The sequence below is a fragment of the Narcine bancroftii genome, chromosome 6 (genome assembly GCF_036971445.1).
Source record: "Narcine bancroftii isolate sNarBan1 chromosome 6, sNarBan1.hap1, whole genome shotgun sequence".
Taxonomy (NCBI): Eukaryota; Metazoa; Chordata; class Chondrichthyes; order Torpediniformes; family Narcinidae; genus Narcine; species Narcine bancroftii.
This window is the reverse complement of record NC_091474.1, coordinates 246455735-246471075: the sequence shown is the minus strand read 5'-3', so window position 1 is coordinate 246471075 and position 15341 is coordinate 246455735. Positions and strand designations below refer to the sequence as shown.

The 15341-nt window shown below is 42.7% G+C and overlaps 1 protein-coding gene across 7 annotated transcripts in view; it reads right to left on the bottom strand.

Annotated features, from left to right (window-relative positions):
• LOC138737218 (cullin-9-like) overlaps nt 1–15341 on the bottom strand; it is a 260972-nt gene that overhangs the window by 157516 nt on the left and 88115 nt on the right. For 6 of the 7 annotated variants that reach the window (XM_069887889.1, XM_069887888.1, XM_069887892.1 and 3 more), the window contains 2 exons: nt 2977–3118; nt 119–309 (listed from right to left, as the gene is read on the bottom strand). In XM_069887889.1, coding sequence (XP_069743990.1) covers nt 119–309; nt 2977–3118 — 333 coding nt within the window. Of the gene's footprint in view, nt 1–118; nt 310–2976; nt 3119–14999; nt 15075–15341 lie in introns of those variants that run through there. The other variant, XM_069887895.1, reaches the window with a different exon arrangement.

The following is a 15341-nucleotide window of genomic DNA, read 5'->3' as shown; positions in this document are numbered from 1 at the left end:
AAAATGGCCTTTGCACATCTTTGTGAAGGTCATATTGTTTCATTATACCAGGGCTAAGTGGTATACTGAAGGATTAACACTCCATGTGTATAATTGCACAATCGTCCATCTTACTAACCTGTTCCTCCAGGTTCTGTCTGATGATCTCAACAGCCTCCTGCTGCTGTTTTGGTTCCAACTTCCTGATGAAGAAAAGCACCTCCCACCATTCTGAGCGGCTGAGGGGACCAGAATCTTCAGAAATCCTCTCTGACAGATACGGCAGTGAGTACAATCCACCAGGGGGTTTATGGAAAAATGTCTGAGCAACTGAAAAACAAAATGTCAGGTCAAATGCTCTCACTTTGGAAGCTAACAATCTCATTGGTACGAGAATTGTTTATTTAAAAAAAAATCTTGGGGGTGTGCTAGTTTTTTTTAAGATCACAAAGGAAATCACCTGGATCTCCACCATCCTATCTACTTGCATGGCCACGTAAAGAAAACTGAAAAGAAGGTCTGTGACATGCTTGCCTTCGAGATCATGGTGTTGTGTGCAAGAGTAAAGAAGTCATGTTGCAGCTGTAGAAAACTTGGTTTGAATGCACGTGATGTATTGCATACAATTCTAGTCATGCCATTACAGGAAGGATCTTGGAAACCTTGAAAAGGATGCAGGTAAGATTTACCAAAATGCTGTAAAATCAATGCTGGAGAACTTAGCAAGTCAGTGTACTTTATGCGGCAAAGATAAAGATATATAACCAACATTTCGGGCTAGAGCCCTTAATCAAGGTTTGAGCAAAATGTTGGCAGGCACCTGAACAAAATGGTGGGGGAGAGGGGCAGGGGAAGAGCACAGTCCTAAAGGCAGGTGTTAAGTGAATAAGGGAGGGAAGGCACAACAGCAAGTAGGGGGAAGAGGGGCAGCTCTGTGAATAGAGAGGGAAGGGGTGGAGAGCTAAGGTAAAGAAGACAAGGGGAAAAGGAAGGGAGGGAGAATGGCGAGTAGGTTAGCAGAAACCAGAGGTTGATGTTAATGCCAGCCAGTTAGAGAATGCCCAGACGGAAAATCAAACATTGCTCCTAGAGCTCTCCACACCCTTCCCTCTCTATTCACAGAGCCACCCCCCCCCCCCCGTTTGCTGGTGTGCCCTCCCTCCCTTATCCACCTATTACCTCCTGCCTTTGGGAGGGTGCTCCTCCCCTGCACCATTTTGTTCGGGAGCCTGTCTATATTTTTCCAAGCCCAAAATGTTGGTTATGTATCTTTCTCCTTGATATATATAAAGTACATTGTTTGACCTGCTGTGTTTCTTCAGCATTGTGCCTTTTACTTCCACCACAATGTCTGCAGACTTTCATGTTTTACTTCTTTCTATCTCAGGATGCTGCCTAGATTAGATTAGCCATTCTGAACGTGGTACATATGTGGCCCCCTTGGGGGCCAAAGCACATTTAAGGGGAGGCGGGGGGAGACACGGACTGAAATCATAAAATATTTGTATTGTTTTTTATGTAGTTGGTAGAAGAGCAGAAGAAATCAACTAAACTTGACGACTTCACAGGAAAGCTGATTCTTAAGGGAGCCATAGCCAAAAAAGAGTTGAGAATGACCTATGAGGTTGGATAAATTTGGGCTGTTTTCTTTGGAGAGTCTACAAAAAAAATTCAGATTAATTGCTGGGCAAGCAGAACCAGATCTGATAAAGATCTACCATGTGTGGAAAGAGGTTTGTGGGAATAGAGTCAAGGAAGGAGAAAGCAGAGCATTGTACAAGATGGATTTACAGAGAGTTTGGTGAAGCAGAAGCAGAATTAATCAACTGGGATAGCTTCACAATCTTGCATAAAGTTGCCACGCTGTGATCTCTGAAAGACACCAGATTTTATTTTCACAACTGACTACTTTCAAAATTCTTTTGACGGCACCAATTCACAACTTTCAATGATTGGACATTTTAATAAATATGTGGGGTTCAGAATTACTCAAAAAGTCAGGGTACAAGAAAAGGTCATGAAGCCCAATTAGCAAATGGCATAAGAGACACAGGAGACAGCAGAACCTGGAATCTGAAACCAAATCACTGGGAAAAAAAGAACGCTTGACATTTCGAGCCATGGCTTTCGTCCCGAGACGGTGACCATTCTTTTTCTCCCTCTGATGCCGTGGGAGAAACTCTGTTTTGTCAGGTTGTACTTGTAAAATCAGATGACAATAAGCTTGATTTGACTTGAATTGCTGAGTTCCTCCAGCTGATTGTGTTAAGTACATGACAAAGTTTAGACTTGGCTAACTTAAATCCTGGCCTTCCCTTCTTTAAAATGAATCAATGACATTTACTCTACCAACATGCACTGAGTTCCATTTCTTGCAATTCGACAACTGAACAATTTTATAAGACACTGGTGAGACCTTTGAGAGTATTGAAGAATGGATGTGCTGGGATTGGAGAGGGTTCAGAGAAGATTTACAAGAATGATTCCTGGAATGAAGGAATTAGCATATGAGGAATGTTTAATTATACTCCTTGAAGTTTAGAAGAACGAGGAGGGACCGCAAAGTTGTTTCCCATGGTAGGGGAGTCGAGGATAAGAGAGCACAACTTCAGTATTGAAGGGTGCCATTTAAAACAGAGATACGGAGAAAATGGTAAACCTCTGGAATTTGCTACCAGGCAGCCGCAGAGGGAGAGTTGTTAGGTGTATTTATGGCAGAGAATAGTCAGAGGACCAAAGGTTACGGGGAGAAGGCAGGGAGTGGGGCTGAGTGGGAGAATCGATAGCTCACGATGGAATGGTGGAGCAGAGTTGATGGGCAAATGGCCTGCTTCTGGTCCTATATCTTGTCATTTTATGCGATAGAATAAAAAGTTGTGGGGTTGGGGATAGAGGAGGAATTCTTGAAAACTAAAATGTTTCTGCAGGGCTGATCGACAACTTGGCACACTGGTGCACACCGGGTGAAAGGGTTGATTTATGTGCTCACACATTTACCTGTTGTAAGATTAAGATTTTCAGCAAGAGTTGAAGCTTTCTCCTGTGATTCCTTCACCACGTGCACACTTGATCCATCCCTAATGATCTCAATCATGTGCCAGTGTACCCAGTAGGTTCGGTTCAACTGATGCCAGAAAACCTGGAATTAAAAGGCACAGTTTAATCAACTGAGAGAAATGTCCTGGTCATTTCTACTTCTCCGAAAGCAGGAGTTTCAGCAGGAAATGAATAGTTATCTACACAATCATTAGCCATAATACAAAATATTGCATATACTGAAAATCTGAGAACAGAACTATATCACTCAAAGTTGTCATGAAAATTGATAGGGTGGTTAAGAAGGTGTACGGTGTGCTACCCTTCATTAGTCAGGGAATTGAGTTCAAGAGCTACAAGGTGATGTTGCAGCTCTGTCATAGACTACAAAGAGTTGATGTTCAGTTCTGGTCACTTCATTACAGGAAGATGTGAAAGCTATGAAGAGGGAGCAGAGGAGAGTTATCAGGATGCTGCCTGGAATGGAGAACACATCTAATGAGGAAAGGTTGAGCGAGCTTGGGATTTTCTCTCTGAAGCAACAGAAGATGAGGTGACTTAACAGAGGTATCCAAGGTTTTTTCCCCCAGGATGAAAATGGCCACCACCAAAGGATTTCTACTTGTGAGTAGAGGCAAGTTTAGGGGAGATATCAGAGCTATGTTTTTTTTTTGCCAGAGATGATGTTGGAGGCTGGTACAATAGGAGCATTTAAAAGACTCTTATAGTTAGTTCAGCCATTCCCAACCTCCTTTTTTTGGCTGTGGCCCCTTAGAATTCTGCTCAGTTTATGGGCCTCCTTCCCTGTGGAAGCATTTGTTATGTAGACCAACAACAAGAGAAATTCACAAGACAGTAATATTTTTAAAACAATATATTTATTAGTAATAACGAATAATATAACATCTTACTGTGTGTGTAACTGATGAACAGAGATAATCACGAAGGAGGTGAGAGACTGAGTGATCAGACTGCCGAAAACTCTCAAATCTTTGTCGATTTGCTTCCTGAGAAATGTCTTTCATACAAATGGTTATCACAATTCCCCTCTTCCTTGCGTAGGGGAAATGAAGCATATGACTTCCACGATGCTTCCAAAACCCGGGCATGGTCAGACAAAATGACCATCACCAAGGTCACAATTCAATGAAGCAATTCTCCTGCTTCCTTTACTCAAATATGGGTCAATGAAAATGACCATTACAATGGTCACAGTGGTCCAATAACTACCCTGACAAGAAGAATCAGGAGAATTGTCCATTTGTCCACAGTCACTTCACTTCTGTGCTGAACATCTCACTGTTTTTCCTGAATAAACAACTATTCTTCTTTTCTTCTTCCAGAGCATCAACTTTTGTTTACAGTCAATACTTAATGGTGCCATTCCGTCTCACCACAAGCTGTGAATGGTTGCAGCTTGGACCAATCCTTAAAATGGCAGTCACTAAATGAAATGTGATCTTGTAATACAATCACGTTTATTTGGTTTCTTCTATACTTCTCTCCTACAGACTACATTTTAAAAGATTAAAATATTTTATGATTAAGTACGCTGTGGTGCCAGTGTGGGGAAATACGGCCCCGGTTGACAATGGCTGTTTTAGATAGGCACATGGATGTAAGGAAAATGATCGGTTATAGCCTGTGAGGGAGGTAAGCATTAGATTTTAGTGGGGTAATTTATACGAGCCTGGCTTAACATTCTGGGCTGGAGGGCCTGACTGTGCTATTATATTTATAATATTTTCTGAGATGAACTCTACCCTCAGGGCAAAGTATCACACAACAGGACAAGAACCGACTTACTTTGCTACAGCTGTACATCATGTTACAATACGGTTCCAATGTCAATGTTTAGTATAGTACCTCATTCTCATATCTTAAGTATTCAATGACACAGAGCAAAAGGTACACCAGTAAGTCTCTCAGTCAAGGGGGAGATGAGGGATGAAGTTCATTAGTGCATTCAATTTTTTTTTAATTTTTAAATTTTAAATAGACATACTGCACATTAACAGGCCTCTCCTGTTCATGAGTTGCCTAAAAAAATCCATTTGACCAAGAACCCCTGATACATTTTTGAAGGTTGGGAGGAAAATGGAGCACCCGGACGAAACCCACGCAGACATGGGTATAAACTTCTCACAAATAGCGAACGCAGGGTTTGAACCCCAGGTCCGGTCGCTGGCGCTGTTACAGTGTTATGCTGATCACCACACGAACTGTGTCACCCATGTATATGATCTAAAAACGATGGCTTTTTATCTCTCTACAATATCCTCCAGGCCTACAGCTCAGCATTATATCTTCATTCTCAAAATATACATCCACAATGTTATTAACACGATTGGTGGCTGGATTTTCAAGTGCTTTGGCTCCATGATCAGATCATGTGATGAATTACATTTTACTCTGTTCAGACATGTGTTGCTTAATGTCCTGTGAAATAGGACGCTACGCAATTTGGACCCTGTGCCATCACCACATTACAGTAACATAGGCATTTATTATATGACCATCAAGACATGTATTATCGGTTATATACATACTGTACCATTGTACGCTGGCAGCGCAATTGCTTTATATATAAGAGACATGAGATACATGTGTTGCGTGCGGGAAGCCACTACATCCCGTTCCCTGATCGGGATTTCTATTATAACCTTATGGGACCGTGGACATATATGCGCTTGCATATTGCCCGAACGGACGTTATGCGGCGCATCACCACATTTGCAAACAGTGAGCCTAAACCACCACCATTTTCTGTTTGAATTTACTATCCCCAGTGGTTGCTTCAATCACAAGTCTATCTTCAGTCACAAGTGAAATCCTTGAACTTCAGGACAAACCCATGAACTCAATAGCCGTGTCTGGGAAGGAGAGGATATTACAGAGATGCTTTTATCATCAACATCAGTCAGAAAGGAGACTGGCCCAATGTGGTAATGAGAGAGAAATCCCCCCTTCCTCTCTCCATTCCAAGGAAAGTCCCTGCCAGGGGCCCTGCAGTGGCGCAAGAGCTATTCTCTGATTCCCAGCACAAATCCCAAATGCAGTATTGAAGGATTCAGCAACCAACCTAAATGAATACACCACCACCGTCACTGACTTCACCAGCAAGAGTGTAGAAGGCTGCATGCCCCACAACTGGAAACCATAGCTAAACAGCGAAGTGCAGTTGCTACTGAAGGCCAGGAACATGGTGCACAAGTCAGCAGACCTGGCTTTAACATAAAAGCCAGGAATATCCTGTGCAAGCCCATGAGAGATGCCAAGAAGCATTCATGAAACAGACTCGAGTCTCAGACGAACCTCATGGACTCCAGGTGCTTATACTTCATGGTAACAGGCCCTTCGAACCTACGCCATACAAATACACCCATGTGATCACTTAACCTACTAACCCAGTACATCTTTTAAATCAGAGCACCCAGAGAGCATAGAAACCCCTTACACACACCGACGGATTCAACCCCTGATCTCTCGTTCTGTAATAGCATTGTGCTAAGTGCTACATTAACCATACAGGGCATGCAGACCATCACAGAGAAACCGGATAGAATGGTAAACAAGAGCATATCTCTCCCACACATGCTTGAGGCATTCAAATCTCACTCTAGCAAAAGGCCATCAAGCCAGTGGAACACACCTTTCTACTCTGAGTACTCATGCATCCATTCTCTGCCCACATTTCAGCATCCTTCCAGAGAGTGAAGCCACGGAACCCCTGGATGTGTCCTCCCAGCCTACCCAGACCAACTGGCAGCTGTACTCACAGATATCTTCGCCCTCTCTCACCAACAGGTTGAAGTAACCACCTGCTTTAAAAAGGGCATCATTGTCCCAGTGCCACAGTATTTGGCGATGAGTAATGGACTAGTAGCTTAGAAGGTTGGTCACGGCTCACGTTATCTATAGTTTCTCAGCCACCCTCGACCATTCCAATTCACATAGCAATGATGATAGATGCGGCCAAGGACAGACGTGTCATTGTAGGAATAGATAGGAAGTTAAAATGTTTGGCTACGGGAAGCTCAAGTCTATACCCACAAAAAGAACGTAAGTGCTCAGGGAAAGTGTTTCGCCTTACCAATGCTGAGGCCGCCACATCTGGTTTACCAAATGCAGTAGACAAGTTTGGATGATGAACATGTAAAGCTGTGTCTCACCTGGATGGTCTGTTTGTGGCCCTGGACAGAGGTGAGGGAGGAGACACAGAGAGATAGATTTTATATGTTCCTGGTTACAGTGAAAATTGTCTAAGGGGGCAGAAGGTTAGTTGGGAAGAAGAGCAGACTAGGGAGTCTCTGCAACCTATCCCTGTGAAAAGCGATTTGGGATGAAAAGGGAAAGATGTGTCTGGGTGCAGAGGATGGAGGAAAGCAAGAATCTTTGTTCTGCCTTGGGTAAAGTGAAGTATGGGCAAAAGTCCAAGAAATAAAGGAGATATGGGTGAGGGCTTTATCAATATCGGTAAGGGGAAAATTCTTTTTTTTTAAAAATGAGAATATTTTAGATGTCCTGAAGTGGAAGTCCTCATCCTGCAAGGAGATGCAGCAGAGGAATTGGGAGAAAGGGATAGTGTCCTTACAAGAGACATGATGGAAAGAGGTATAATCCAGGTAGCTACAAGAGACAGTGGCTTTTCAATAGATATCCGTGAAAATTTTATCCCCTGAGATGGAGACACGTTGAGGAAGGGAGTAAAGGCGGTCAGAAGCAGTCGAGGTAAATTTATGGGAAGGGTGGAAGTTGGCAATCAATTTAATGAAATTGCCAGTTCTTCACAGTACAGGAGGTGGTTTAATGGCACTGATTTACCCTGTGTACATACAAGAATACACTTACTCGTTTCTTTCAGTACAAAATAGAGACAACTTTCTTTATTCCCTTCAGACACAACACCGAATTCTTCAACTCCCCAAACACTACCCAGCCAAACCCCTCTGACCTTCTCATTGATTCATCGCCACATGGGTGATCTTGATACTCTCATTCTCCTCCTCCTGCATCTGAGATGCATCACCCATATGCTGACTGCTTAACAAACCCGTCCATGCATGCTATCACCCCCACACATCACTTTGGATATGTCATCAGTGGCGACCGGCACTGCTCCCAATGCAGGTAAATACACGATCACGACATCCTCCCCTCATCCACCAAGCCATGCAAGGAGGGGACGGAATGGAACTATCCTCCTATGTAACAGTCTGGAGGGCTAACAGTTTGGTCCAACCTTGTACAATACTGCAAGACAGGAGATTGTATGGTCTGACTGGCAAGGGTGTGACTGGTCCTCTTAGACTCTGGCCCTGATGCAGAACATGGACTGTCGATACAAGTCGGCTTCAACCTGTCCATGAAGCCGTGTCAGGATTTCCATTCCTGTCAATTACAAAAGTCTTCAGGTAGTGTTGTAAGACCTGAAAAGGACCAGTGTAAATGGGCTGAAGTGGTTTGCGAACAGCATCATGCCAAAGGAATATGATTGCAGCATTGTAAATCATCTGGCACATACACTACAGGCGATGTATGTCACATAGGAGTAGGTCAGAGAAGTCTCATGTTTTCTCGAAGACGATCAACATAACTCGCCAGATCATAGAGCATTGTCCCTGGACTCAGATTCACAAACTCGCCAGGCAAGATCAGCGTAGTGTCATAAACTAGCTCTGTCACTGAACATCCAAGATCCGCCTTTACAGCAGTATGTGTGCTAAGTCGTGCCTCCTGGCACAAGTCGTCTGATCTCCAGGATGGCGGATGTGGACCTACCAGGTACAGATGCACACGATGGAAACAGGAATCTGGAAGAACAAAATCCCCTAGCTTGTATTTTGTGTCTGGAGACTTTTGAGTGTTAACATGGCAAGCAGGTCCTTGCCCATAATCCAACATCCCATTTAACATGAGGCCAAGTAAAACATTCCATAATCAGTTTGATTGATCCTCTTCTACCAGGATGAGATAGATTATGAAGAGATTCAAAATCTCCTGCCTCATAACCACCAGCAGAAAAGGCCTAGGCCTTCTTGTGTAAAATCACAGACTAACATTTTACTTAATTCATCCAGCCTCATCTTGAAGGAGACTAGAGTTGATCCACCAATACCAGCTGAGATCAGGATCGGTGTGCTGTACATGAGTCATGGTGGTGAAATCAACGTTAGTAGTCGTGTGTAAGCCGTCAGTGTTGCGCCTGGACGGTGTCAACCACAGCATTCGCTTTTCCTCGAATGTACCATGTGTCCGATGAAAATTATAAGATGAAGTCCAAGTGTCAAATCCCTTGGCGAGAAGAGATGTGTGCTTGTACTCATAGTAGGAGTAAGAGCATGGTGGTCTGGATAAAGGACGACTTTCCAATAGTAAGTGGAAATGTTTCACTGCGAGGTAGATGGCCACGAGTTTTCGACCAAACGTACTATACTTTGCCTGAGCCGGTGACAGCTTGGATAAAAAAAATGCTAGAGGATCCAATTGCCCATGGACTCATTCTAACACTGTTCCCACAACAATGACAAATGCATCTCTGGAAAAGAGAGCAAGGCATTGGGTTTTTGATGTACGGCATTCACAAGCACAGTCTTTAACTCGTTGAAAGCACACATGGCATCGTCTCCCAAAGTCAATGGTGTTTTGGAAATGGATTTATTAGATCTTTTTAGTTGTTTAGTAGGGGGGTATTAAAGTTGCTGTGGCATTCGGCAGGAAATGGCGATAGAAATTCATCATTCCTAAAAAAGTTGCAATTGGCCAAATGTAACAGGTGTAGGAAATTTTTGAATCTCGCACTTTTGACTCATCAGGCAAAATACCATGTTGCGTAACTCTATGTCCCAAGAAAATAAGATCAGCAGCACCAAACACACATTTACTAGGATTAATCACAATGTCAAACTCATCAAGCCTATGAAGCAATGAGATAAAATGGTACTCTGCTCCTCTTCATCCATACTCACAACAAGAATATCATTGATGTAAACAAACACAAAATCGAGGCCATAAACCGCTGGAATCTCTGAGCTGTATTCCGCAGAATGAATAGCATTAACTAAGTGGTTGAGTTCTGCTTTTGCAATTTTAATATGGTCCAGAGTAATCTACGACCCCGTGCTGCAACCGGAGGACCCTAAGTCTCTATGGGGTGGGCTACTGAAATGTTTACTATCTGTATGGTGATAGGATGGAGCCACTAGGCAAGGGAAACACTTGAGCAAGGCTCAGAAAGGGCAGGAGCCAGGTTGAAGGCTCCACAGGCAGCCAACGACATTGGAGGGATGAAAAATGCAACTCACTTGCATACAAGAGGTGTGGTCCACAACGCAGTGATTTTTCAAATCAACCAAAAATGAAAAATGTGATAAAAAATCTACTCCAAAAATGGAATTTGCTATATTTGCAACCATGAAAACCCACCAAAATGGTTTATTGAATCAGAAATCAGGGGTTTATCCAACTGCTCCTGGAAGGGGTTTCTCCTGGAAGGGGTTTCTCCTGGAAGGGGTTTCTCCTGGAAGGGGTTTCTCCTGGAAGGGGTTTCTCCTGGAAGGGGTTTCTCCTGGAAGGGGTTTCTCCTCCTCACTATCCATTTTAAACTAGAATGTGCTGTGAACTCACGGGGTCACCACTTATAACAGCACAGAATTACCCAGTTTACACACAACTAAAGAGAACACTCACATTGTGATCCTGATGCTCTCATTCTCCTCCTCCTGCGACCAAGATCCACCCCCTGTATGCTGACTGCTAATTAACCCATGCATGTGCACTATTACTCTCGTTCGTTAGTTTTGTTACGAGCCCAGAGGACCCCAAAACCCAGCAACAATAGATATTCACCAAGACAAATGGTTACTGAAACAAAAGTTGCTTTTAATTATCTTTAAACATGAAAACAGGATCAAACTTTATCTTACTATTATTAACTTAACCCCCTTCTAATTCTAAGCACATGTGACTGTAATATGTGTGTAAGTTCAGAAAAGTTATTTAATTCACAGTCCAATCTCACTCCTCCAAGTTCACTAGTTGCAGGCAATTCTTATATTATTCACAGAATTTAACATTTATGAATTTCACCAGGCTTTGGTACTTGAAAGGTAAACGGTTACCGCTCAGAAAGGTTTCTCTCTGTTTTCAGAGAGAGATTTGTTGATCATTGGGCACACACAAACTGATTCCTTCTGATCAGCCACTTCAGTGTCTTGCCGAAGAAGATTGCCCCATCAGTGCTTTCCCTAATTATAACCTCTTTCTTTCAGGTCACCACAGAATTTTTTTTATATCCCTTAATTCAGGTGAAACATTATACAGCCAGCCATCTCCTCCTGTATGGACCACAAGGGCTTTGACCAGGCTGAACTAAGAACTTACAGCCCATCTTCAAAATGGGGTTTTACCACAAGCTCGCCAGCTTGTCCTGTTCCAGTCCCAGCTGCCGTTGCTGGACTGTTGAACTAAATTCTCTCTCAGAGAAATCCACATGACCCTCTTTGAACAGTCAACTTCATTCAAACAGATTGTGGCACCGGACCCAATCTTCTGAGTTCGTTCATCTATTGCTTTCTAAAACAATAATCCATTTCACCACAGTCTGTCCAATTAACACCTACTTGTGAAGTCCTTATAGGCACTCTTCAAAGTTTGTGCAAAGGCACCCGGAGCCTGGACAGTCTAGCTTGAGCCAAGCTCTTGCATTTTAATTGAAATCTGTTTTGAAGTGTTTGTATTTGTTTGTGACCTTCACTAAAAAAATCTGCCACAATTTATCTCCTTTAAAACATATCTATATACAATATACAATATAAACAATCTGTCACAGTTTGGATACGTCAACAGTGGTGACCGTCATCACTCCTGATGCAGGTAAGTATGCGACCACATTAGAGGCACCAATGCAGTTGATGTAGCAGAGATAGAGTTGAGGACTGATATCAGAACACGATTGGAACTTGGGTTGTTCCACATACCTGGGATATCTCAGGCAAACCCTCTCCAGTATCAAGTATATCAACAGGGAACGCTGCCATTGGAGAGCAGCAGCAATCAACAAAGACCCACACCACGCAGTATATGCTCTGTTCTCATGGCTGCCATCAGGAAGGAGATATAGGTGCCACAAGGTTCAGGAACAGTTGTTACCCCTCCACCATCAGACTCCTCAAAGACAAACTCAATCTGAGACTCATTTAAGGACTCTTAGTTGTGCACTTTATTTATTTTCTTTTTTGTTCTCTCAGAATGGCACTGCTTGTTTACATTTGTTATCTGTTTACAGTTCTTTATTTATGTTTTATCCATGGCAATTCTGCTGTGCATGCAGGAAAAAGGAATCTCAGAGTTGATATCATGTATGTACTCTAACAATAAATCTGAAACGGTAGGCGTAGCTGGGGCTCATATATGGCGATACCCTGGGTCAGTAGGAAATGGGATGGCTCAAAGGAAAAGTTGTCAAGTGTGAAGTGTTATGATCCCAGAGGACCCCAAAACCCAGCAGCAATAGATATTCACCACGACAAATGGTTACTTGAACAAAAGTTGCTTTTAATTATCTTTAAACATGAAAATAGAATCAAACTTTCTTATCACTATTGACTTACTTAACCCCCTTCTAATTCTAAGTGCACGTGTATGTAATGTGTGTGTAAGTTCAGAAAAGTTCTTTGGTTCACAGTCCAATCTCACTTCTCATTCCTCCAGGTTCACTGGTTGCAGGCAATTCTTAAACTGTGCACAGAATTTAACATTTATAAAGTTTACTAGGCTTTGATGCTTGAAAGGGAAATGGTTACCGCTCAGGAAGGTTCTTCTCGGTTCTGAGAGAGAGATTTGTTGTTCCAGGACATCAACAACTGGTGTACTTCCATCAGTCACTCCAGTGTCTTGCTGATGAAACTTGCCCTGTCAGGGTTCTCCAGATGATAACCTCTTTCTTTCAGGTCACCAAAGAGTTCCTTTTTGTTTCTCTTATTCCAAGTGAAACATTAGATTGCCAGTCCTCTCCTCTTGCATGAACCTCAAGGGCTTTGACCTGGCCGACTTCCAAAAGGCTTTGGACAAGCTTGCCAGCTTGTCCTGTTCCAGTCCAAGCTGCTGTCTGCTGGCTGTAACACTGTACAAATGATCTCTGTGTGTGTGTCTCCCTCTCTCTCTCTGAGATAAAGCCTGTTTAACTCTCTCTGCTTGCAAAACCACACGACCTTCTTTGAACAGCAAGTTCTCCTTCAGACTATGTGGTTCCGACAAGATCTTTCATCTGTTGCCTTTTGTAAACAACAATCCAATAGTGAAGTCTCTTGAGCACTCTTCAAAGCTCTTGCAAAAGCTCTGATGCCCCAATATGTCTAGCATGGGGCAGAGCTCCAGTATTTTAAATAAGATCTGTTTTAAAGTGTTTGTACGTGACCTACTCTTAGAAACCTTTCCCAATTTATCTCCCAAAAACATATCTATATACTCTCTCACAGAAGACATTCCACCAAGCAGAGGAATGTTTGTAAACGGGTATCAAATGCTCCAAATTCAAAAAGGAAGCGGAAGGCCCCGAGGCATTCTGATGAGGAATGAAAGTGTAAAGTGATTGGATATCCATTGTGAAGGTAAGGCATTGGAGGCTAGCAAAGAGGTGGAGAATGCGAGTGATGGCCCAAATGTAGGTGGGAAGGGACTAGATGAGGTGAGACAAGTTCAGTGGAACAGAAGCAGGCAGAAACAATGGGTCTGCCAGGGCAGTTCTGTTTGCTAATTTTGGATAGGAGATAGCTGCAGGATGGAGGCAGTGGCAGGGAGATCCTTCGAAGTGATGAGGTCTGTGATAGAAAGGGAGATGATATCCTGACAAATGGTTTGTGGGGGCTTGGTCTTGAGGTAAATATGAGGAGGTGTCCTAGAACTGGTGTCTGGTCTCAACAATGTTGAGGTCAATACTCCACATTAGAACCACGCCTCCCTTGCCTGTGATTTGATGAAGGTTGGTGCACAGTGAGTGCAGAGCAGCACGTTTTGAGTGGGGTTGAGGTTGCTCGGAGATTAATGACCCATCGGCAATTAGAGAGGAAAAGGTCAAGAGCAGGAAACCTATTAGAGGGCAATGTTCAAGAGGAGAACTGGAGATGCATAAAAGGATCATTAGTGGAGGATGGGACTCTGTCCAAGAAATAGCCATGGAAGAGGAGGCAGCAGAAACAGTATTATGTAGACCAGGGAATTAGTTGATGTTGGGCACAGAGCTACAAAAGTGAGACCTTTGTTAAGGATGGATTCAAGGTCAGCTTTTTTCCTGGAGTTATCAGACTCTTGAATGAACCTCAAAATAGCAAAATTAGGTTGCCTTTAATTCATGATATATGAGGAGGAACTGCTTTTTCCAGAAGGTAAAGAATCTGTAAAATTACCTGCCAAAGAAAGCAATAGAATTCGCTGCATTAAATATATTTTTGCATAATAGGGGAATTAAGGATTATAGGGATAAAGAGGATACATGGAGCCAAGTCCACAGCCAGACCAGCCATGATCTAATGAAATGGCGGAGCAGGTTCCACAGGCCAGATGGCCGACTCCTCCTATTTATGTTCTTATTCCCATGCAGGAAGAGGTTAGGTTTCTGAAAAATCAAAAAAGAACTGCAGATGTTGGAAATCTAATGTAAAAACTGATAATATCAATCACCAAAGTGCTTGAGAATCTCAATATTCAGATGATATTGAGGGAAGAGAGAAAGCAGGCCAAAGTTTCGGGATGAAGATCCTGCACTTTCATTAAGGATAGCATTACCTAAGTTTGATCGAGTTTATTGTCGCATTCATTGTACAATGTACAGATGCACCAAAATTTTTACTGGCTGCAGCAGAATAAAAAAATGAACCCAAATTAATTTAATTATAATGAATCATTACAAAAAAAGTATAGATACTAAATGTTTGCTTATCCAATGCAAAACAAAAGTGAAGATTGTTATTCTGGCACCACTCAACCAGATTCTTCATTTCATTTCCAGTAATTCAGCCAACAATAATGGTGCCATCAGCGAATTTGTAGAGAAGAGTTGGAACTCAAATTGGCTGTGCAGTCATGGGTGTTCAACGAGTCGAGTAGAGATGAAGCATGCAGCCTGGGGTGCCTGTGTTGATAGTCAATCTGGGGGTGAAGGGCCAGTTGATGAAGTAGACAAAGACAATATGGTCCAACAATAATCATGACACCAATTTTATTAGCAGAAACTCATGGTACAATAATGAAAGACAAAAGATGCAGATACAGTTATACCCAAGGGGAGTGTCCTTAACAGTCGAGATAATGCACAGCCAATGTTAGTA